Source organism: Amblyomma maculatum, chromosome 10 (assembly GCF_055883805.1).
Source record: "Amblyomma maculatum isolate TAMU_Amacu chromosome 10, ASM5588380v1, whole genome shotgun sequence".
NCBI classification, from domain to species: domain Eukaryota; kingdom Metazoa; phylum Arthropoda; class Arachnida; order Ixodida; family Ixodidae; genus Amblyomma; species Amblyomma maculatum.
In genome coordinates, this window is record NC_139353.1 from 141,397,285 (window position 1) to 141,423,369 (window position 26,085).

Here is a 26,085-nt window from a genome sequence, read left to right on the forward strand (position 1 = left end):
CACCTCACACGCGACGTTCCAAACACTAATGCACCCCCCCCCCCCCAGGCTCCCTTTTGATGCCCGCTCCGCTGTTCCCACCTCAGCATCATCTTTAAGGAGAAGTAAATGTGTCCTCAATCCCCCGTGTACATTCACCCTCCCTTATAACTTAACAAGATTGGAGGATGTTTCCCTTAGAAGAATAAGCGCTGGGGCGGCCCTTAGCCCGTCGGTAACATGCCGATGGGAATCTCAAGCAGACATCGGACTAACCACATGCCCTAAGTGTTCCCCACCAGCTGCAGAAGTGGATGTTCGCCATCTGCTGTGGACTTGTGCAGGGACAAGGGCATCGAGGACACAGATTCTGCGCCAAGTGGGACTAACCACAAGTGAAGAGGACTTCTCTAAATGGCCCACCGAAACAAACAAGAGTGGGAGCCTGCTCCGGTTCCTTACCGAACATAATTTACACGAGTTTCTATAATATGCCTTATGGCAAGCTTGCGTAAAACCAAAGTGTGGTATTATCTTGTATGTGAATTTATTTTTTTATTAATACAAAGTATTTGTGGTAGTATCGATGTTAAACCCCATCCTTACCTGCTCAAAAAGAGCTAACAGTATTAATGAATGAGTCCTCTGTCAAATGCTCATTCACGCGTTTAATAAATTTAAATATACGTTTTGTTTATTAATTCACTCCTCTGCTGTCAGAAACTTGATGAGGATGAAAAAGATTCTCGTGGTATGCAGCAAAATATATGGCGACCTGGCTCCATGATGACATCGTCAGGGATACATACGTCGATCACAGTTTTGGCGTGTGGAACGATGCGAAATTTCTGCCACGTACGCATGACGTACATGTAGATTTCCTGTGGAGCGAGTATTTCTCCTGGGCAACCACGCTTCCCTGTAGAAAAGTCATAACACATTTTTATTTTCCGACTCCATCACTCCACTGTGGTTTCAAAATATTCCTTCCAAAAATGGTTAGGTTGTGTTTGATATAAAAAGAATACCAGCGGATCAAGTTGAAATAAATATTTATAAGATTTAAAGTAAAGGAGGTGCTTTTTTGTTATCTTCTAATTTTGCTCATTACTGGCGCCAGTTGAGCCATATAAGAATAGCTGTTTATTAAGGGAACCATCATATTATTCCGCACGTAATACTTACAAAATCATCCTAATTTTTGCGAGGAGCGCGAACAGAATGTCCAAAATGCACATATTAGACTCCCTGAATGGGCAAGAAGTTACTAGAATACTTTTTTTGCTTTGTTTAGCATGAAAAGAAATCCGCGCTGAAACTTGTAGCTTTAGAGATCACGCTGTCAAATGCTCCCATAGGTTTTTCTATGCCAGGTTCTGCGGGCTTCCTTTTACGAAGCTCCCACTTCTAAAAATAAATGTAAATTTCACTATAGAAAACGGAAGAGGCAGTATAAGTCCCAAATCTTTAGGGGCACTTGCACTACACCGTAAGGGAAGGTGGTAAGGTGGAAGTGAAAAAGAGAGAGAGAGAGAGAGGCGCCGTAGTGGAATGTTTCGTTATAATTTCGACCATCTGAGGATTGTTAACGTGTCATCGCACAGCACACGAACGCATTTGCCTTTTAACTCTTCGGTAAGAAACGTGTTTGCCAAGTTTGACTTCTCGAGACCCTACCCTGATTTGGTTATATGATTTTAACCGTCTCAAATTAATATTTAGGACGGACTCAGGGCCACAGGAGTTGCGGAACCGGGATCTTCTTATCGCTCTCGGCTATTCCGTGTGGACTATTCCGCGGTACATGTTCACCATACTGAAGAAACAAAGGCACACTGTTCAATATTTTCATCGGATTCATATGATTTGTAAGGAGCTTCATGAAGATGGCTGTCTCCGAAAAGTCCTGTGTGCATTCTTGCATTACGTCCCTTGTAAGCCCCTACATGGCAAGAGTGATGATGTAGCGGGTACGATGTCTACGAAATTCCTCGCTTGTTGTGAGTGTCTAGGCGGATGCATTTGTTTTTACGCAATCCCGTACACTGCTCATTTCGCCGCGAAGCCGCCAGCCGCCACCGTAGATGGCATGCGGGAAAAATCGTGACAGGTCGACGAACGTTGCGGATCGATTTACAGGTTCAAAACTAAATAAAAAGTTGTGCTTGAACCAAATAATACAGAGCTTTTGTTACGGGAAAAATTGTAGTAAAAGACTCTCACGGAAAAAAGACAGGAAAAAATATTGTCCTGTCTTTCTTTCCCCCTTTCTGTGTGTCTTTTATTGCACGTTTTCCCCACGCTGAGAGACAAGACTACGACCTCGCGCGTGAATATCACACGCCAGACATGTAAATAAAGCTAATGAATTGGGGGAAAATCCAAGCGATGCGACCATTAGCGAGGCGGTTCTTCTACCAAGTATTTGAAGATATAGAAGTCCCTCAATATAATAAATCTGACACTGATGACGTACAAAATACCCCGGCCCTCTAAATACCAGGTGCGCTCGCAACGCATAGGCCACAAAGTGTCGTTATGTAGCAAGCGTGTTAAGTATACAGTGAAAGCATTGTATTACTTACGTACGTGTGTTTGGAATTTTTACTGATGATAAGGGAATATCAACATTAGTATTTAAACAATATGAAGAAGAAAGATATTTTAGATATCAACGGAACAAAAAAGCAGAGGTAAATGGGCTATCAATTTGTTTTAAAACAAACCATGAAAGCAGTGTCACGAGCTCCAGATTCTCGTAGTGAGGGAGGCTGAAGAAATGAGTGTCCTTGCGCTGCTACACCCGTTAATGCGTGAGGTTGTAAAGAGTTGAGAACATAGACAAGTGTCGGGGCATTTACAGAAATAAATCATGCACCTGACTGATTCATGACTAACAGAGGCGTGCTGTGGGCTGGTGCAGAGCCATGGCGCTATTCTTCACCGCAGCATGAAACGTGTTGTAAACATTGTGGGTGGCAGAATGTAGTTGTCAAGAACGGTTATGTGTCGCCTGGGCGAAGCTGCCGCAGGGCGGTTGCAATTTGAAGAGAGGATAGCTTGCCTTGCAGCAAGATTCAGTTTGCGATATATGTTCCTCTTACAGTGCAATCCACTTCATGCTATTCAAACTATGCTGAGGCTCTAGCTTTTCTTGAATCTTCGCAAGACACTAATTTATGATACTTATAATGTTTATTTGATAAAACTTGCTAATATTATGTAAACCTTTTATCTGTTTTTGGCAACTGGTACGAACTGTTATACACTGTTGCGTGAAATTATTTGCTAAAGGCTTGGTTTCAGAATTTTTCGGAATTGTTTTGCTCAATCCCACAGGATGGTTAGGCAGGGTGTTTTACTCAAAATAACGGCAAGGGCCTGAAAGACTCAAATATTGGAGTAATGCCAAAACATTAAAACTGCAAAAGTAACTTGCCATATGAGCCGCAAAATAAACCAACACTTTCCAAAGTTTTCTCACCTGTTGAAAATGGAAGGACGCTTTTCAGCCTCTCCGATGCGAATGAGCCGCTTTCGTTCAAAAATCTCGTTGGGTCAAACTTATCCGGTTCGTTCCAGCGCAGGGGGTCATTGTGCACTGCCCAGATGTTGGGGACCACGGTTGTTCCTTGGGGTACGAAATACCTCCCTATTGCGATGTCTCGGCATGCCCTGTCGGATGAGTGAGAGCGAGAGAAATAGGAGAGTAGAACTGAGGGTAAGTTAACTAGGCGATGACCCGTAGGCTACCCTACACATGGGGAATAAGGAGCATGTCACCGAGAATAGATAGTAAGAAAGTGGCACGGCCGGCAATGCTTGCTAGGCAGGTGAGTGTATGCCACGATATCACATGACATGGAGTTAGCAGGAGCTACAATTTCGGTCAGCTTCATGTCCTGAGAGCGTTAGAGGGAAATTGAACCTACTGGGTTTTCATGATGCCACGTTTTCATAACTATGTCGGTTATTAATTGGTAATTATATAAAGATAGGAATCTCGTCTCGAAGTATAATCACTTATAATTTAGTCGACCCAACCCAAACACTATCGATGTGTGATAAGTCTTACACGAGAATATATTATGCCCAATTTTTGTCTTTAGTCTTGAAACAATCTATTTCTCCTCTGCCCAACTCCTATATGAGAAACAAGTAGTGTGAATAAATAGGTAAATGAATTTCTCCCCGTACTTACCACCTGGGGAGTCCCAAGGGAAGCAGCGTGTGCCACCGCTGTGCCTCCCATATCACTGCCAAGGTGTAGGGCGTTGTGTAACGATCATTCCACATCGGCAGCCGGCCGGTGCCCACTACAGCGTCGATTTCCCTCTGGATGCGCTCTTGCACAGTATCCACTTTGGCGGCCACAAGCAGCAGTATCCGCATCAGCAGCGCGGATATCGTCACTGTGCCGGTGATCAGGAACCCAGTGGTGTTGCCCATGAGAGACTGGCCTGCACTAAGATGTGTTCCGTGGTTCAGCTTACGCCACGAGAGGACGCTCGTTCATGAGAAAAAACAACTGTCCAATCGTTCTTAATCTCCTCTGGTACTGCATTGTCAACGCCCTTGAACCAGTGGCTTGATGGTGACCAAAGTGGTGGTGATGTGACCAAAGCTACCAAAGTGCGTGCACGAGGCGGTCAGCACTGCAACTCCGAAGACGCAATGGAGGCCTGCCCGATATAACTTCCAGGTACTGAATTCAGTGTACACTTAGTGCATATGGGAGATGCTACCCGATCTTTAAGCTTGATCGAAATGTCGTGGTTTTATGGCTCCCTGTTTACAAACCCTGAGCAGCGCACCTCTTCAGGCTCCACGCACACGACAGCGCCGTAATTTTCCCAAGCTTCCACGGACCTATTTTTGTACAACGGGGCGCGAGAGCGAAATGCGTTTTTTATTTTTTAAAGATGGCCTATACAGCTCTTTCGGACGAAAAGCCTGCGGTGGCGTCGGCACCGCGTATCATAAATAATCACGGATCACATAAAACAATAGCATCATGGTAATTTGTGGTTCTTGGTTTTCATATTTTTGAATCAACGCCGATCTGTTCATTTTGCTTATCCACTACTAAATATCCTACCCATTGATCACAACATTCATCAACGTGTTACCTTCTCAATGCTAAAAATACTGAGAAATATCGTCAATTGTACAGCAGTCAGTTGAAAGCAATTCAGCAACGTAGCACTACACATTACCCACACTACGCGCTCATCTGCTGTGACGTACCTACTTCCACATATTAGAAATAATTACGGTGCGATATTGTTTACATATGATGCTGTTAAATATTGAAATACTCCACCGCAAAGCAGTGAAACTATTCAAAACTATCAAGAGTTCCAAGGTCCGTAAAAATATTTCTTGATAGCTTGATTGTATAAATTCTACTTTGTTATTGTATAACTTCTACTCCTGAAAACCTGATTTCATACCTTCTGTTTTCTCCATTGTATAAGTTCTACTCCCGGCTCACTGCAGATGGCTTGCATTAATTTATGGAAATATTATTCACAAGAGCCCCCCTCACAACCCTCTAGAATTCTGGGGTTCTAACTGAATATCCATCATGTCATATATGTACTTGTATAAATAATATAATTGAATGAATCATTCATTTATTGATTGAATTATTGATTTATTGGTTGATTGATTGGTCTATTTATGATCGAGTGGTACGTGGTAGGCGATGACGAGTCAATGCAAATCATTGTAAATAATAGAATAGTTTATAAAATATAAAATAAACAACAGAAATTGGGAAAAGATAATTCTAAGGTGTTCAAATTCTGAGAATGAAAAACCAATGCTAGATGATGCTGAATAAGAAAATTGAGTGTATAATTGATTACCTAAATAGTTATAAATAAAACATTTGAAAAACTCTCGAAGATTTCGAAATGCTTAAAATTAAACGCCATGCTTGGTATGCTAATTAAGGATGTTTCGAGCGTATAACTTATAATTTAAATAAACTCAAATTGAAAATATTAAAATGTCTTCAAAATGCCAGGCTGCTCAGAATGGGCAACCAATGCTTGCTGATGTTAAGTATAGGTGTACCAAAAATTAAAAAAACGAACAAAATAAAACTACACATTTTGAAAAGTCACTAAACATCGTCCGTGTGTGCCAAACGCTGTCACATCATAGCCTTAAAGGAGTACAGACACGTATATTTTCTGTTCCGGTATTTTTGCTTTAATCGATCCACAGTGGTCCAAAACAGAGGGACTGCGACCCAAAAAGCCCCAGCACAGATCAATTAATTTGCTATCAGTGGATTTATCAGGGCCAGTTTCGGTTTCGATCTCTCCGTACACGAGCGCGCGATGACGTCAAAGATACGAGAACGCACCACGAGCGCCCACAGCAAGGTTGGTGATCGCGTAAACACAAAATCTGATGACGCATTCGGGTCGCGTTTTTCGTCTGCTTGCTGTCGCACATGCACGAAAATATCGTCGTCGAGCAGCGCTTCAGCGTAGCATAATTAGTACTGCGACGTTGTTTCGCACAATAGCGTGGATGTTGCTAACATTGCCGGGCACTTTAATCCCAGCCCGCTCGCCTGCGACTCAAGCGACGAAGCAGGAATCAGCAGCAGCCACGAAAGCTTGATGGGTTGACGCGCAGGAAATGTCAACTGGTAGGAATGTTGAACAAAGGAACCGTAAAGATGCGGGTTTATCAGTCCGGTTGGCCAATGCTGTGAGCCAAGCTTGTTCTAAAAAAATGTTTTAGTAATGACGCGATCAGCCACCGTAACCCGTAAACTCTCCCGATGGCTCCCGTGCTCACGCCTGTTCACGCGCTGATTGGTGCCGACGCGGCAGGCCTGCGTGCCGCCGTCCAAGCATGTGGCGCCACCTGGCGCAGTCAAGGCAATCTGGGTGCGTAAAGCCGTGGCCGCCGCGATCGGCTCCCAAGTCATAGCTGCCTCAGCATCCGCTATCGGTAATCTAGCTATCGCAGATCGCTGTTCATTCGCTTACATACCTATTTGTAGAAAGGACTATCAGTCACGATTAAATTGCGAGGATCATTCGGCCAAAACGGAGGTCCTGGTAGAAATAATTAAAGTGACACAAGCGAGCTTTTTTTTTCCGACAGCTGCTGTCCGGTGCGACGCACCTGATGTCAGCTAGCTCCGCTGCTGAAGGCGTCGCGCAAAGCAAGAAATTATTTTACGAGATGGGCTTGCCAGTAAAGCGGCGCTAAACTCCGACGTTTTTTACAGCGTTAGCTCGTTCCGAAGCGCCTTTCGCTGGCGCTTCGACGTGAAACCAGCTAGGGCTAGCGACGTCTAGGGTAGGAGGGGAGCGGCGCAGTATGTTCCCGGCGCGCCATCGACAGGCACTGTTGCCGTAAGCCCTGCACTTGTGCAGGCATGCTGTTGGGGCCTGAGTTTAGCAGGCAGTCTCCATACGTATACCGGTGAGATAATTTTAACATGCACCAACGAAGAAGCCATCGAGTAAAGCGAGCAGAAGCGGAGTTCTTTCTCAGGGCACGGCCGGAAGCGGCGGCGGCGCTGTTCGAGTCCGGCCATGTGTCGTCACTGCTCTTTGCTTTGCCGACTACGTCAGAGTTACTTGATGACGTCATGTTGTTTACCTTTTTACACGTTTTCGTCACAACGATTTCGATGCCAGTGTGTTTTGAAAAAACGGAGTACTTGCCTTGCTTGTTTTTAAAATCAAAATAAAATATCTTCGCGGAAACGTGCGAGGTTGGGATTGCTTGGGGAGCATCTCTGTATAACCAGGAAAGCAATCGTATTCCTTCCGACGCTTCAAAAAATGGTGTCTATACTCCTTTAATGGCCGAGCTTAAATTCCCGCCTACGTTTCTAGTTTTCGTGTAAATCATAAGGGCCTTATGCCTTTTTGGCTACACTTGGTCAATGCAGCTAAAGCTTAAAATGTTTTACAATTATGCGCAGCACAGCTATCAAGAATGCCAGCAAAATATTTATGAATAAAACTGCAATCACTAGTCAGCACGAAACAACCACAGTGCCAATTGTAAAGCATGGGCCAGTTTTCAGGAAATAGCAATGCAGCCGCAATAGTTTAATAATTAATTTAGAAAGCTGCCTCTACATTGAACAGAAACATTGAACGGTTTTGCCAGACATCTAGTGCAAAAAAAGAGAGAGAGAGAGAGAGGAAAAAACCATTCTGTCAATAAGAGCGTAGGGGTCAAAAAGTTAACAAGAATGCAATAGATGGAGCCCTGTTCTTAGCATTACTGTATCAGCTAAAACGCACTGAGAGTGGCAGCTGCCAATGTTCTTGTGCCTTTATTTTGGTTTCAGCATGAAAGCATTTTGTTTACCAGCTTTCGCTTTCGTTTTCTTTAGATGGTTATTCTCACTGGGTGTTTGTCAGATTCTAAATATTTTTATGTGTTCTTTCACTACTCGCGTTGAGAACTCGTTGACCTCTTCAAAGAACATAGGCTGGTCTGAGCAGTGCGCTTACACATTGGGCTTACAATGTAATTTGTCTCCTGTTTTATACTCGTGTCGGGGATTTATAGCGGTCCTAAGGAACAAAGGCTGCTGATAAGGTCATTCGGGAGGCTACACGTTTGATCCCAGGTGCCGCCAGTTATCCATTGGTTTGCAATGGGTACAAGATTTCTCCCGGCCTGGTTCTCGGCTCTTGTGGGGTGACATGCTTGGGAAAAGGAGCCATGGACCAAAAATGATGTTAAAAAATGGCTTTTGCCGCTCAAGGCGGACTTATTGTTGTCCGATGGTGGAACGGACCACTGTCCCATCGGCGCAACTTTGTAGAACCGTTGAGCCCGTTCCCAGAATTTCAACCCAAAGAGCCGAGCACCAAGGCGGGGGAAGCTTGTACAGTCGCAATCAATATGAAGGTGATCGCGGGAGCTTCCACCGGTAGGCCTTTCAAGCTGCATAGCGTCCGATTTTCGGACTGCGAAGATAATGATTGGGCTACCTTCTTGCCCTCCTACGCTCTCCCGAGCTACAAGCATCACCCCCCCCCCCCCCCCCCCCCCGACTAACTCGCCGACGTTTTTTTCTACTCACAACTGCTGCGGACATGATTTTGCGGACCCTGCTTGATTACGCGTGAAAAAATTTAAAATTGTTACTAGCTAGCGGGGAGTGTCAGCTGTTACAGGAACAGCGCAAAGAGAGCGGCTACCAAGATGTTTCCCTCGCCATGAAAGGTGATGACGTAAGGTGGCGCTACTCCTTGTCTCGGTTCGGTTCGAGCAATCACCTTCATATTGATTGCGACAGTACCCATTGAAAACTGGTTGGTATCATGCGGCACCAGGGATTGAACTTGGTACCTCCCGAATGCGAGGTGGATGTTCTACCACATGGCCACCGTTTCCGTAGATATTGAATATAAATTCATTGTTATTTTCTTTCTGGTGTAGCTGACTGGCAGAATTTCTAAAAAAAATTATTTATGTGAGTAGTAGATATTCCCAGCAGAGTCATGACCTGAACAAACCTTACTCTTTAAAGGCTGACTGTATCCTCTACGGCTGCATCATCAAAAATATTTTCAAAATCTAGCATATGTGCCTTCCTACATTAACCCGCTGTTATTTTTTTTTATCCCGCAGATAGACTTCTAGCCAAAAATAGCCATTTTTTGAAGTTAAAAACATACATTATTGTATTATCCGTCATAAAGTTATTGTGCATGGTATCACTTCTAAACATTATCGCAAAGCAGACGCAAGAATAACTACACATATAGGTTCACCTCCCCATACAGATGTGATAAATATTTTGCAATACTCACTATTATAAGCCAAGTTGTCATAAACACTGCATGTCTTGCTGTGGGACAAGTACTTTCCAATGAAGCAATCCCTGTTTTCGTTCGCATATGCCGACAGACAACCAACCTCCTGTCTGTAAGAAAGGATTAGCGTAATCACCAGGGTCACAGAGGTTAGGTGTAGTCTTGTCAATTTCTTTTACATTAGTTCATTTTATTTCGATGTTTTAAGTACTCCAGTAGTTATTTCGTACTGTCAAAATATCTAATATAAGAGTATTGTTATTTTTCACAGATTCCATAAAATAAATCGGGTTTGTGTGCTTTTGAAGGTCTGAGTGAAAGAAGTGACATGGGTTCTTTTATAGCATTTAGCGTGACAAGATCACCCAGGCTATGCGAGACGTTGCTGCGAAACGAGCCCCTATATCTACAATATCTGCTTTACCGAAAAGTAAATAAAAGCCCAGTGCATGTGCAATATCAGCTGAACTCAAGGGCGCAGGATAAAATCTTATTTGTGGAACGCGGTTTATGATGGAAGCGAGACGCAAGCCATCGGTGGAAATCGGAGAAAATGTAGGATGAAGTACTGGTTTAAACAACCGAAAGAAATCCAACTGACACCGCTGAAACAGCTGCATATTGAGACACAGAAAACGCTCCTAGGTCGAGATACGAGAATGTTAAAGATCTGCCATAAACGTAGTGTGGAGTAACTTATCTTCTGTTCTGCACTCCAATGCGACTGTTGCAAAAATTTGAGATCAAGAATTACTGCACGTGTAGAACGATAGAGGACCGTGATATTCTTTCTTCAGAAACGCTTTACCCATCACTAAAACTTTTAGCACAGCACATGTCAAGGAGAATGAAAGGTTCACCGCCAGCACCGTTAAAGACCATACATTGCTTTCTGTCCCAAAAAGTTCACCAATGCTTTGTAGACAAATCCTTTTCTAATTCACGTCAACACCTGATCAATAGTTGAATATTCTTTCCCATCACTGGTTGTGGTTCTGTCACTGGGTGATAGCAACTTTCGTTAGATGGCGGCTCTAAATAATGCATGCCTGGATTCGTGAAGTTCACGAGGGCAATACTGGTCCAGTGCTCGTGACAGCAAGTGAAGTTAATGACTGAGCTGCTCTTCAAATGTGTACGAAAAATGCTGTGCACAGATAAATACAGGCATCTCTATTAAAAACACCTGATTTTTACCACGCCTCGCCTTTATCCTACACACTGAACCTAAAAACAGATTATAACCCCCCTAGTTGCACGTCTTAGGCTTGCATCCTTATTCTCAGTAAACAAAGCTTGTGCATGTCTCACCTCACAAACATTTCTATCGATTTCATGGCTCCGTGCACTGCTGCTGTTGTCGTGAACGGAAGATATCTTGCGAGTGTTATGAAAGACGAGGGCAAGAGCCATACCATGCTCTTCTTTCGGCTGGCCATAAACTCCTCTCTTATGGACTTTACCAGATACGTGTGCTTGGGGTGTTCGAATGGGAAGCGGCAGCCGAAGAGAAGCACACCTATGTTGTTGCACACACTGGCCAGCAGTAGTTGGAAAAGGTCCAAGGGCTGCCCCCGAACCTCGGCCACGTGATTCACGAATTGATCGCATCCCTCCTGGAAATGAAAGTTGCTGCGTCGATCAAACCTTAAAACTCGGCGTCACGGTTTTTGTTTGGTTTCTTAAAGATGTTTCTTCTAACTTTATAACAAATATTGAGGCAAGTGTCATAATGCTCGCTACATTCCCCATGTAACCGATTGCATTCTGCTTAAGATGAGAGCTTATGCCCGAATAACTAAATCTTATTTTGAAGTACCCACAAAGTCGAAGCCTAACTTGTCTGTCTCCGCATTAGCGCCCCGCCAACTACATTGTCGAAGCTGATTGCCGCTTATAGAAATGATGCCTAATCATATCATTGCCTAAGAGCTAAAGCCAGCCCACTCAAGCCATGTGCAAGCTACCTGGGTGCCCATGCGCTCTAGTCGCTCATGCTACCTAAGCTGCCCCTTTTAGTACTCATACGGACGTCAGTAACGATCTCGGATATTGTGTTCAGTACTCGTGATTGGCCCGCAAAACCTTTACATCACAGTTGATACGCTCTGCAGCGGGTAATTGAAACAGAGCTGTCGCTCTGTATGATTGGTGCAATTAACTTACACATCGAATTATTTAGTGCGAAAGTTCTATTCCAAACGATCAAGCACAACCAAGAATGTTACAGGTCGCATATACCCAACTCACACGAAACACAACGTGGGATTGGCGCAGATTGTAACCCAAGAATTTCTCACGGGAAACCAGTATAATACGCATTAGGTAGCGTCGCAGCCAATTGCTACGCGTTCAAACTACAACACACTATTTCACCATGAACTGCATGTCATCGGCTTTATGAACTTTCTATCTGGGCGCAAAGGCTCTCCACGTCCTAGTCGGTTTAACAACGTTAAACACTTTGCTATTTTTACTTCATTTTCCTACTGGCAACGCCATTTAGAGTTCCATAGCTGTAGCTCTGAGTGACACACTGGAAAGGATCAGAGGCCGGGTGCATACGCGCAAGCTGCGCCGCGTCCTCAAGACATGTACACCCATAATAATAGACTTTTTGCGTACCGTGTCTGTCACTTCAACTACGTCAACTTCAAGAGAACGGTCTCTGCCATATGTCTCGCGTTAACCCTGTCCTCCTTTATTGTAATAAGAATAAATAAATAAATTCGTTAGGTCGGTCTTGTGACTGTCAAGCGAGTGTAGCTGCAAGAACACAACACACACCTCACTTTAGTAATCATAGTTAATCCATATATGTCTCACGTACCACATGTCTGACGCCACATTTTTTCTTTTTTTTTTTTGCATTTAAAGGGTCACAGTTTAAGAGCTTTGCAGTGGCTAGCTTAGGCTCTGGATGCTCCAAACCTTTCCTGGGTAAGTGTCGAATTGTTAGCATTGAGGTAGAGACGCCAGTCGTCTCTAGAAGCAGTCAGCATCTGTGACCCCATCGATAAGGAGGAGGAGAAAAGGAGGGCGGAAGGCAGGGATGACTTTTGCCTGAATATAATGTTCAGGACACTTAACCAGGATGAATTCCAGTTGGCTACTCTTATTTATTTGGGAAAGGACATGGTGGATTGAAGGGGGAGGGTAGAAGAGGGAGGTGAGAAAGTCACAGTCTGTAAACCAGCATAGTCTCTCCTAAAAAGCGAAGTGCCTTGTAGACTTTGAGCGCAGATGACTTTTGTGGCCATGGTCCGAAAATCTTCCCTTCCGTTAAGGGGTGATCATTTCGCTTCGCTATGTCGTTCAGTTGCAAAAACAGGGCAATCACAAAGGAGGTGCTCAATCGTTTCATCAACGCCACGTCGTTCACAAGCAGGGCTTGTGATTGCCTACAACAGGCAGGGGAAATTGCGCCTGGCCAGGATAAATCTCTGATGCACTCGTTCAAGCATCCTTGGGTACAGCAGTCGAGTGCCCTAACGACTGCGCCACCACGGCGGGACCTGATGCACGATGTGAAATGTGGCATTATTAGTTTTTTTGAAACTGGTAATTGCTTTTAAATGCTTAAAAAGTGCAAACTATTCCGCGCTTCAGAAAGTAAGAATCAGTGACCAGGAAGTAGGACGTTTGGTTCAAACAAATGAAGAGTGCTAAGCGGCACTCTCAGGAATGCTTTAGGCGAAGTCAATGCAAAAACTAAGCGCAGCGTAGGCAAGGAGAATCGCAAAAAAAACCGTAGATACGAGAAGCGCCGCTCACTTTTGCGTGTATAACCCAAGGATATATTTCGGCGCATAGCCATGGATTGTAGCACATTTATAAAATAAATGCTGCTTTCAATTTTTTGGCTAACTGCGATTTACGAAATCGCATTGCATTTCGCTTCGCTTTCAGCAAATGCAAGGTTTGAAAGGTCGAGATTCGGCAAGGATTGTCGAAATAGGTGACTGGGGACATCAGTGGAAGAGTAATAAATTATGTAATTGTGCTTTACTTCGCTTAAGAGCTTACAAACGAGATATTTTCCTCCTCCTGCTCTTCTACATCTTCCTTATATCTGTTCTGTCTGCATCTTCTCTTCTAATTCTCTCTTGCCTGTTTTTTTACTTGTAATTTCATTTATTTTATTTTATTTGGCTTCTTCCTCGGTGATACCAGCGTCTCAGGACTCCTCTCACTGACCGGCAAGAATAAAAGCCTAACTAATGGTAGGCGAATTTGTGTCAACGTCGCAACCTATTGCGACGACCTGACAGGGAAAATTATGTCAATGTAAGAAGCTATCATGGCATCCCGCTGAATCTCGCAAACGCAATATTTTTGCCATGAGCCTCCGATGGCTTTTGCCTGAATATAAAGTTCGGAGACGTTAACAACCATTATTTCTAGATTCACTCCGCACTGGTGAAAGTGTATGACGACGACACGCTATGCACAGCTGCAGCCAGTGGTGATAAAACAAGGGACGTGTTACAGCTAGTTTCAATGCTAACGGTGAGACGAATGTACAGAATATTTTTTATGTGTGCGTGCAATACGGCGAACTCGCACTGAGGTCAGGGTTAAAATATTGACGTCTGCCCTGCTTGTTAATATTATATCGAAAATGAAAGCGAGCTTGTCAAGTGCTCATGGACCAAGGTGGATATAAGTTCAGTTCAGTTCAGTCGTTCAGTCGTGTCCGACACTTCGTGACCCTATGAACCATGTCACGCCACGCTTTCCGGTCTCTCACTATCCTCCAAACATCACATAACTTCATCTGCAGCACCTCAAAGATGCCATCTAACTTCCGCGTTCGCTGTCTACCCCTTCTCCGGTGACCCTCAGTCTTTCCCAACATCAAATCTTTCTCCAGTGACTCCTTACTTCTCAACAGATGACCAAAGTAGCTCAGCTTTAACTTTAGAATTTGACCCTCCAATGAGCAGTCAGGGTTTATGGTCGACAATATCGACTAATTTGATCTTCTGGGCGTCCAAGGAACTCTCAAGAGCCTCCGCCAGCACCACAATTCAAACGCGTCAATTCTTCGGCGGTCAGCCTACTTCACAATCCAACTCTTGCATCCATACATCATAACTGGAAAGACCATAGCACGAGTTATACGGATCTTGGTTGGCAGACTAATGCCTCTGCTCTTTACTATGTGGTCAAGGCTAGCCATGGCTCTCTTTCCCAGAAGCGCGTCTCCTAATTTCATGGCTGCAGTCTCCTTCTGGGGTAATCTTGGAGCCCAAGAAGGGAAAATCTGTCACAGCTTCCAGTTCTTGTGCCTTGATGCTCTAGGACTTGATAGGGCAAGACGCCTTGATCTTTGTCTTTTTAATGTTCAGTTTAAGCCGAAACTTCTCTCTCTTCTTGTACGCGCACCAGAAGTCTCTTGAGCTCCACTTCCTTTCTGCCATTACCGTGGTATCATCCGCATATCTAAGGTTGTTGATACGTTTTCCAACAATCTTCACTCCAGCTGAAGACTCGTCCAGACCGGCCTTCCTAATTAATCATGCACTCAGCATATTGGTTAAATAGGCAGGGCGACAGTATGCAGCCTTGTCTCACTGCTTTCTCAATCGGAAACCAATCAGTAAGATCATGCCCAGTTCTGACTCTGGCCTCTTGCTCTTCATAGAGGTTCCTGAGGAGACAGATGAGGTGAATTGGAACTCCCATCTCATGGAGAGCTTGCCACAATCTGCGGTGACCTACGCAGGCAAACGCTTTCACATATTCAATAAAGCAGATGTAGATGGGTTTCTGGAACTCTCTTACTTTTTCCACGATCCAGCGAAGGTTGGCAATCTAGGCCCCAAGTTCCTCTCTCCTTGCGAAACCCAGCTTGCACGTCCGGAAGCTCCCGATCCACATACTGCTGCAGCCTATCTTGGAGGATTTTCAGCATCACCTTGCTAGCATGCGAAATAAACGCGATCGTGCTGTAGTTGGAACAATCTTTGGCACTGCCTTTCTTTGGAATGGGGATGTAAAATGGCCTCCTCCAATCCTGTGGCCACTGCAGGGTTATCCGAATTTGCTGACATAATGTATACAGAACGTTAACAGCGTCGTCATGGTCGAGGTTTTGAAGCAACTCAGCTGGAATGCCATCAATGCCGCTAGCTTTGTTCTTAGCAAGGCTGGCTAAGGCCCATTCAACTTCACTCTTCAGGCTGCCCGCCTCGAGATCAGTAATCACAACCGTCTTATGTTGGGTTTGCACATCCTGGTTGTTCTTGTACAGTTCTTCTGTGTATTCCTGCCACCTCTTCTTTATCTCTGAGGCTTCAGTGAGGTCTCTGCCTCGTTTTTCCTTTATCACGCCCAGCTTAGCACTGAAGCTTCCTTTGATATCTTTGATTGTCTTATACAGAGCTCTTGTGCTCCTCAATTGGCTGTTGTCCTCAACTGGTTGGCACTGTATGTTCAGGAAGGCATTCTTATCTCTTCTTGCTATTTTCTGAAATTCCGCATTGAAAACCTTGTATATTTCTCTTTTTTTCCCATACCTTTTGCCATCTTCCTTTCCTCAGCTATTTGCAAAACCTCTTCAGATAAGCAGTTTGCTTTCTTGCATTTCGTTTGCTTTGGAACTACCTTAGTAGCAACTTCTTGTATTATATCACGAACATCAGTCCACATCTCTTCAGGCCTAGATCTTCTAGATCGTCTTCTAGATCTAATTCTTGAAATCGAATTGTCACTTCCACAGCATATGCTGATGGAATTTGATCCAGATCATACCTGAAAGGCGTTCTAGTTTTCTGCGTTTTCCTCAATCGAAGCTTAATTTTGGCAACACGAATCTGATGATCGGTGCCATAATCGGCCCCAGGCCTTGTTTTTACTGTTTGTGTAGCGCTTCTCCATCTCTGCCGGCAAAGAGTATAATCAATCTGATTCCTATAGACCGTCCGGTGAAGTCCATGTGTGCAGGCGCCTCTTGTGCTGTTGAAAATGAGTATTTGCTTTGGTCAGATTGTTTTCTCGACAAAACTCTACTAGCCTGTGCCCAGCTTCATTTGGCTCACCAAGACCAAACTTGCCTGTAATTCCGGATAATTCTTCACTCCCCACCTTAGCATTCCAGTCTCCTATGAGAAAAAGGACGTCTGATGATGGAGTGCGGTCTAAAAGGCGTTGCAGGTCAGCATAAAATCTCTCAACGTCGGCTTCTTCAGCAGTAGTGATTGGTGCATAGACTTGGGTAACTGTTATGTTGAAAGGGTGACCTTGTATTCGAAGTGAAATCATTCGGCCGTTTTTGGGGCTGTACTCTAACACTGCTTTGCCCATTTTTCTGTTTACTATTAGAGCGACCCAATTCCTTCTCCTGGATGCCCAAGATATCAATGTTCAATCTGTCCATTTCTCGCTTGACGACATCCAGTTTACCTTGCGTCATAGATCTTACATTCCATGTTGGATCTCCTTGCAACATCGGAATTCCCGGTCGCTTCCCGACACATCCACAACTGAGCGTCCTTTTGGCTTTAGCCCAGCCGCTTCATTCGTCCTGGAGCTCCTAGGAATCACACTTTGTTCATCCCCAGTAGCATGTGGGACGGCTTCCAACCTTGGGGGCTCATCTTCCGGCGCCATATCATTAATGCTACTGTGAGGTGGATATAAACAACTCAATAAATAGCTTGATATGCTCGCAAAAATTAAATTATCGCAGTTGTGTTATACCAAACTATATATTTGGGGTTTTTAATTGTACTTCAGTATGAAGCCGTTAAAAAAGCACCGATATTGCAAATGAGTTACTTTGAAAAACTCTCTTTACACCGGATATACCAACAAAACAGGTATTCGAAAAGAAAGGTACTTATGTAGGCAATACTATGTTTTTTCTCGCAGATATTAGTTTCAATATTTGAAATACCTTTAAAAATCTAACACGCATGCCATCTTAGCTTTTTATCCGCAAATGAAATCAGTTTTTTTCGTTAGCAGGGTGTGTTGTGCAATGAAGACGTGTCCTTGCTTTCAACTTTGGAACCCCCTGCTTTGCGCACTTGGAGTAAGCGGAGTAATAATTGAATGAAGAACAAATAACGACGTAGTACTCTCGTGCAGTGGTCTACAACGCTGATGAGTTCGCCAACACGAGATTGAAATCAGTCGTTATCATATTCGTTTTATTGCTTTTAATGTCAGGGCGGCCGCAAATACAGACAATCGCTTTAAGGCTCAGAGAAAGATTTAGTCCTAGGTAACTAAAATATAAATGTGAACGCACGAACCGGTCAATCCCCATTCTGCTGATCACTGACGCCATTCTAGGATACGTGACATAACGAGGGTGTACTCACAGCAATTATCACTTGCATTTCGTGTTTTCCATATCCCAGTTCGCGCAGAAGCTTGAGTGAGAAATGTCGGTTGTCATCCCACATTTTACCTCCGTAAGCGGAAAACCCTGCAAGCATAATTTAGCACTATGTAGCCTTTATAAGCACTGAAAGGTAATGTAAGCGCACTCTGGCGAACGTTTGAGCATGATAAATTATGTTTTGCTATCTTATTTTACTAGAAGCGAAGTTACACAGATATATTCGACGTGATCATTCAAGTGAAGAAGGGAGATTTACTGTTTCACGGCGCCGAATCTGTTAGTCTGGACGGAGCTTGTTGCATCACCGTGTTTGAACGTAACTTTCTTCCTCGACAGAATTGGAGCTATAAGACAATTTAGGACTACATGGAGCACTGATTAAGTCACCGTCGATGACACAAGTTCTACTCACTTCACTCGGTCTTTGCGATGAAATAGCGACTGTGAGTTGCGGTCGCACTAGCAATATGCAAGGTTTCCTTACCACGGCTGCTATATTTGACCTCCTGCCGCGAATGAAAGTAGAGCACAAAATACGAGTCCCGCTGCACTAAATTCTACTTTAAAGAATCTGCCCATTTCAAAAACGTTGAAAGCCGAAAGCTTGTGATGAACCTTCTTGTTCTACGGACGGCAACTGCGTCGCGACAGTGATCTGCAAACTGAAGTTACGTTGAACCCACAGCTTGGGTGGTATAACCAACAATTCATGACTCATGACACCAAAAGTACGATAAAATAATATGTCGCATTGTTGATTTATTTCCTTTCCTAAACAAATAGTAGCACTGTTGTACCTAATGAGTGGATACTTATGTAAATATTACAAGATTAGGCCCCAGGACATACAGCACCAACAGCTCATCAAGCCTGGTATGCGTATTTTAGCTCACCCGCGTCAAAAATCTGTGTCCGCGTAGTTGAGAACACATTAATAGCTTTGCTCTGGCACGGCCATACCCAGCACTCACATGTTGGAACTCTACTATCAAAATGCAAGAGATCACGCTTCAGGTAATTTCATCCCTACGATAGAGATGCAAAGGTCGTTTCACCAGCGCTAGAGCAAAGCAAGTGTCTCGAATGCGAACGTTAAACCTCTGCCAAACAAGTGTTATCAGCAGCAACAACAAGCCCCGACATATGAAGCCGGTGCCGTAAAACTCTTTAAGAGGACGAACCATTCTATAGCACGGGAAAGTTTTATTCTCTGATTATTTTCCGTATACGGACGTTTGCCTAGCAGCAAGACCGGTATAAGATCTAGTTGGGCGTACGTTCAACTCTTCAGTTACGTTGAGTCAGCTTCTTTCGTGCATAAATCGTACGCATATTTCGTGACGCAAATTTGTTTTTGCGTGTTTATGATCCTTGAGCGTTTATTTACGAGCTGTGTATTACGATACGGAATTTCATTCGCGTTTTCAATAACAGCGAGTCCACATATTTAGTCATTTGTGCTAAAAGGTCATGCAAAGGCGCTTTCTAGAACAAACGCATGTTTTATCGAGAGCACGCTCGTCAAAACAAAAATTATTGTGGAGCATCGCTTGGCAGGGCGAATGGAATAAATTTTATATATAGCTCTCGTTACACAGAAAAATCGACGTCAGCGTTGTGTTCTACAAATCACGCTCATGGCGCTGGTAAATAGAGGCTAGAAGCTCACATGGCCGCGCACTAATTTCTCGATGGCTTGTACAACTTAGGGAGGGCACTTGATATCATAAAATTAGTAGGAGCTGCCAACAGGGTCGCTCATGTGAGGTCCGAAGTTAGAATAGAAATCAGCGCTGTAGTGCTCTTAGACGCCGAGTGAGGCGTGCGCTATTCTTAGGCTACAGAAGCACACTACACGGTTTTGTTGAAACGGAGATTTCCAGGTCAGTTGTTTATCTAGGGAATCGCGATATGCTCTTAGAGGTGACGCCTTAATATCCACAATAATGTTTTCAAATGGGAAAACTTTCAATCCATTAATTTTAATATATATATATATATATATATATATATATATATATATATATATATATATATATATATATATATATATATATATATATATATATATATATATATATATATATATATAAGTACTCGGCAAGACCGCTGGACAAAACTTCAATGCTATATTTTTCTCTGCAAAAGACGGTTAAAATGTCCTTATCAATATGTTCACAGTATATTCAGTACGTTCATATGATCATCATAATGTTCATAAAGCAGTCGCCTCGCAAATGCAGCGGTGTGGCAGAAGTTCTATTTGACACTTTATGAGGAACCTACTACTGTAGCGTCTCTCAAAGTCGCTTGCAGATGATGGACACTGAATCTCACATACCCTGCAATTGTTGCATCTCGTGAAACGGCTTCACGGAAACATAGTGTATGTGTCCTGTATACTGCGTGTTGTCCTCTTTAGCGTATACACTGTGCTTTGATTTCATCGATACTGCTCCAGAATCGAAAGCCGGACAAAAAGCGCGGCAACTTACCAACGTCTACGCTTGCACCTTGGACCCAGCTCGGCGATCGGTAAAGCATGTCCTTGTGAGTTAAAAACGCCTTTATGCAGTCTAGATTGTTCAAGATGATCGTGTCAGAAAATCCAGCTTTTACTCTGCGCGTAAGGAAACAAAACAGTCTATGAATAATGATCATCCTCTGACATTATCGGTGCCTGTGGTGCTCTCTAAACATCATCATCATCATCAGCAGCAGCCTGATTATACCCACTGCAGGGCGAAGGCCTCTCCCATATCTCTCCACTTAACCCGGTTCTGTGCTAGCTGCATCCACTTGACCCCTGCGAACTTCGTAACCTCATCCGCCCACCCATATTTCTACCGCACCCTGCTACGCTTTCCTTCCCTTGGAATCCAGTTTGTTACCCTAAGCGACCCTTGGTTATCCTCTATTCGCACTACATGTCCTGCCCATGCCCATTTCTTCTTCTTGATTTCCACTAGAATGTCAGTAACTTGGCTTATTTTTCTGACCCCTTCTGCACGCTTCCTATCTCTTAATATTAAACCTACCATTTTTCGTTCCATAGCCCTCTGCGTTGTCCTCAACGTAAGTAGAACCCTCTTGGTTAGCGTCCACATTTCAGCCCCATAAGTGAGTACAGGTAAGATTTAACTGTTGTATACTTTCCTCTTGAGCGATACCGGTAAGCTACTAGTAACAATCTGCGAGTGCTTACTAAACGCGCTCCATCCCAATCTTATTCTTCTTGTAATTTCCTTTTCATGGTCCGGATCTGCGGTTACTACCTGTCCTAAGTAGACGTATTTGCCTACCACTTCCAGTGCTTCCCTACCTAACGTAAACCGCTGTTCATTCCTGAGGGTGTTGAACATTACCTTAGTCTTCTGCATATTGATTTTTAAGTCTATCTTTCTACTTTTCCTGTCTAGGTCACCAATTATTATTTGCAGTTCATCCGCGAGTTATCTAGCAAAGCAATGTCACTCCAACTCTCTGAATACTTCCTCTAAGCAAGCCTGATGGGGAGATCGTGTCTCCTGGCCTAACACCTTTTTTTATGGGAATTTTGTCACTTTCTTTATGCAGAACTATGCTTGCTCTGCAGCCACTATATCTATCTTATATCTATATATATCTGTGCAGCCACTATATATAGATAGCACAGAACAGGGTTAATTGGAGAAATATGGGAGAGGCCTTCGCCCTGCAGTGGGTATATTCCGGCTGATGATGATGATGATTACAATCAATTCAAAAAAACATTAGCAAACACTTAGATCTACATTAACCCCAGACAGGAAAAGCACATGGACTATAAGTTCTGCACACATCCTGACCTTGCTGATAGCTACACGTCGTGAGTACCTGATAACAGGGCCATAAGAGCGGGACCAATGGTATGCCTGACGGGGATCTAGTCCTTTAATAAGGGTGTCCAAGCATCCTAGGAAGGGTACATTGGTGGGCCCTGGAGGAAACCGATGTCCATCCGGTCTCTGCTGTTTGCGGCTCATGATGCGCACCAATACTAAAAGCACAGCGCATAAAAGGAGGGCTGCTGCGTAGGCACCAGTCGTAGCGTACAGCATCCATACCATTCTTGTGGGGCTTCTTTCTCAGGTGGGCTGAAACGGAAATAAAACATAGGGTTGCATAATGAATACTCCTAAAAGCTCAACTAATCAGCCAGGAACATGTGTTAACCCCGATCATGCAAAAGACCTGTGTACTATGCGATTTCAGTGGACGTTATAGAACTTCAGGTAGTCGAAGTTGTATGCAGTCATCTAATACGGCGTCGCTTACAACCAGTGTCAGTCGCATAAGCCAAAGGAAATCAAACCGAATTATCTCACCATGAAGTGTCCGCCACTCAGGATCAGTTTTCTTCAAATCCTATTGCCTCTTCGCGTTTAAAAGCGTTTAATGAAGCGGCGAGAAATGCTTTTTTTTTACACTATTAGAGGGAAAATGCTCTCCAGTATTAAACTGAACAAGCACCTGATAACATCTTCAATATTGACAAGACTTCAGACCCCAAGACTTCAGCCAGCAGATTGGCAAAGGGGCAGTATAGAAGGAATATTTTCCATCCATGCCTTAAGATAGGTTCCACGAACCCACAAAATTCTAAGATTGGCGAATGCGTTGCGAAATTATTTTTCGGGGTAATTTGCGCCACAGCCGGACCCTGATGGCAGAGCATAGAAAACATTTATTAGAGTTTCTTGTGGGTGTGTATGTTCTTCAGTGGAACAATGTCACCGAGTGTACAGCATCGATCCTTGTAGTGGGCCGCAGGCCAGACCGAAGTGCATCAAGTCTTCATAGCTGATCACACGAAAAACGGTCTTTCAAAGACCATACGGAAGCCTAAGTCACAGCGAACACATGGATGTGAATGCTGATTGTATGCATCGTGGAACAGGAACAAAGGAGAGGCAGCTTTTATGCTAACGATTATTACGCTTCGTGCTGTGACGTCAGTTCAGATGGCATATCAGTTGTAGCAGGCATCGTTTTTATTCAGCGCCTTAACCGTCGTCTTAATATACAGTTAAGGTGAAGCCCTACCTTGTCCTTCAACTTGCATTTGTGTTAGCCTTTCACCAATGCAATTTGTTGTGCGCACAGCCTGAAATGTTACGCAAACATAATTTTTCCTTACAGCGTGGTATTTTTTCACCATTTCACACTGTTTCCTGAAGAGTTATGTAAACAGCCTCATATCAAGATAAAGTAATATCGTCTTTACCACCTCGGCACAGCTTTACTGCCTGTTCTACGACTTTCTTCGTGACTCGCAGTGGTTTTTGTGTTCGACCATGGACGTATGGCCCGAGATGTGCCATATCGACGTGCTTAATCGGATAAAACGTTAAGGACCGAGGTAGTTTTACTCCTCCTGCTTAGCTGTTACTTATTGCAGGAAAGCCTGCATTTTAAGAATGTTCAGTTCGTAGACACGTTAGTGCATTCATTCAAAGCCCCTTTCACTACAATGGATGCAAAATGTTATCTTCAGCGCAAACTGTGCCGACTTCGTTGTGGTAGTCCTGCTAAACGGCTTATTTTAGTATCATTAGGTAGATTGCACGATGCCATCAGTCGCAAAGCTTATACTCAAGTGAACCTTCTACGGGGCTACCCGGGGCTCCTGTGCTTTTGCACCTTAGGAAATCTGTACAAGGTGGACGAAAGCCGCTTTTGCAGACCAGCCACTATATTTTTGACGCAGCGCTCTTGATGTCACAGGCAGGGCAACGCTACGCGACCAAAACAACAGTACACCCGAGCTAGACAGCACCTCCGCTACCACACACTTTTTCTTTGTCCTCCTACACTCTCGGCTCCTCTTCTTCATCCATCTAGTCTGTAACATTTACCCCCTTTTCGCAAACAAAGCCCTCCGGGCGAGTAAGGTGTCACGAGTATGACACTTCTTCAAGCGGGCGACATGCGTAACCTCAGTGTTCGCCGAACGTCGTCTACTGACCATAAGGCGTGCAATCCGGTTGTTTAGTTCACCGGGTCGCTCTCAAATTAGATATGGGCTGGTGTAGCGTGCCAGCATTTTCTGGTGTAAGCCCTCATAGGTTTCCAAAGCCAGACTATGTCACCGGGGAGGTAGGTAATCTGGCGATGGTGGTCGTCATAGCGAGCTTTTTATCTGTCTTGCGATGACAAAGTCCGCAATTGGGCTATCCGCCGCGCATCTTCAGCCAGGCAGACAGTTTCCGCTAAACACGGGTCGTCGTCAGTGGAACATGGTCTCATGTCTGGCAGTGTTGAATGCGTATGTGATGAAGGGGAGAACACAGTTCCAGTTTTTATGGCCCGAAGCAACGTACATTGCAAGCATATTGGTTAGAGTTCTGTTGGTGCGTTCTGTTAAACCAATTGTCTGAGGGTGGTAAGGGATCGAATGCCTGAAATCGGATGCGCATAAACGGACAAGTTCTTATATTACATCAGCAGTAAACTGACGGCCTTTGTCACTTAACATAACTCTCGGTGGACCATGTCGCAAGATGACTGAATGCAGCCTAAAAAGTGACACTTGGTAAGCTGTAGCGGCAGGATGAGCGGCCGTCTCATAGTAGTGAGTATGATGATCTACACATACAACAATCCAACGATTGCCTTTTTGCTACTTTGGGAAAGGGCCCAAAAGGCCAACTCCGACTTTCTCAAAAGGAGCCTTGGGCGGAATTACTTCCTCATCCATCTAGTCTGTAACAATACTATTCGAAAGCTCTTTGCTGTTTCGATTTCCTACACCAACATGGATCCAACAAGTCCAATTCTCGCTTCGACAGTCGCGCCTGTAAATGACGACCGTGGCGTTTCGTTGGGCCGCGCTAAGGATTACAACGAAATCCTTGTCAAGCAATCTCTTAGAGCTACCCTAGAAACGAGAACCCTTAAGCAAGCATATATTAGCGACATCCCTTATATCCCTACACGTTTCTAATAAACTTATCTAAACCAAATGTTTCAAAATTCAGAGTATTTTCACTGTGAGGTGAGGACAGTCCTGTATTTAGGAATGCATGAAGAGGCTTCTAAAAAATTTTCATTGGGTTTATATTATTTCGCAAACAACTGCACAGTTCTGTAGTGGTGATAGAAATAGGCATGTTATGCGGTCATCGATGAAGAAAATGACTACGCTTCCTGGCCGCACTCAACATATAACTGGCAAGCAACATTCTATGTAACGCACCATAAAGCAACTGAAACAATCTAGAACGGCATAGAAGCCAATACGAGCGGCTACGAGCATTCTAGATAAACCTGGTAGCATATACAGTCGCAAAGCAATAATACTTACCTGATCCGCTAAACTGGCTCCAGTAAGGCTCTTAACAACGTAGCCCCGTGCCGGCAGCTTTCGGCATAAACAAACAGAGCAAAGCTCCGCTTCCATATTTTCAAGCTAGCCCATAAAACGGCCTTTGACAGTAGAGATAAATGCAGCTTTGCACTGACGTGTACGAAGAGAGTAAGACATAAGAATGCAGCCGTCTAGTTCATTGACGTAAAAGAGAAACCCGAAAATATAATCAGAAGAAACACACACGTCAGAGCTTTATTCATACTGCAGTTCATTAGAACGCAGACCCTCCACTGTGATGAAGACTTTGTACCCCTATATAAAACGAAACCGACGTCACATCATTAGCCATATACCGAGTTTTCTTGTTAATATAACAACGCGGTCAAAGCGTTAAAGTAGGACTGGAAACGGTAGCGACGGCTTAACTACCGTATTTTTGTACTCGAAATTCATTTTTGAGTATGTGCTAATTACGCATCTTTGACACTACTCGTCTCGGGAATAAAGTGGGAATTCTGAAGATGTAGGGTAGGTTTGGTTTGTGGGGTTTGCGTACCAACTTGACTCAGGCTATCAGAGACGCCGTAGTGAATGGGTTTGGAAAT

General features: G+C 43.9%; 1 protein-coding gene across 2 annotated transcripts; it reads right to left on the reverse strand.

Moving 5' to 3' along the window:
• Positions 1-559: 559 nt before the first annotated feature.
• On the reverse strand, positions 560-25,627 carry LOC146177584 (cytochrome P450 2J1-like). Of its 2 annotated transcripts, none has more exons than XM_084581154.1 (9): positions 25,475-25,627; positions 22,236-22,265; positions 20,646-20,770; positions 18,128-18,234; positions 11,109-11,413; positions 9,795-9,907; positions 4,181-4,439; positions 3,464-3,654; positions 560-898 (listed from the first exon to the last, which is right to left on the reverse strand). In XM_084581154.1, exons 3-9 carry the CDS (start codon positions 20,692-20,694, stop codon positions 696-698), a joined length of 1,227 nt encoding a protein of 408 aa, XP_084437280.1. In that variant the 5' UTR covers positions 20,695-20,770; positions 22,236-22,265; positions 25,475-25,627; the 3' UTR covers positions 560-695. The 2 variants fall into 2 exon arrangements, with proteins under 2 accessions (XP_084437280.1, XP_084437279.1); XM_084581153.1 differs by having other exon boundaries at positions 22,006-22,265.
• Between the last annotated feature and the right edge of the window lie 458 nt (positions 25,628-26,085).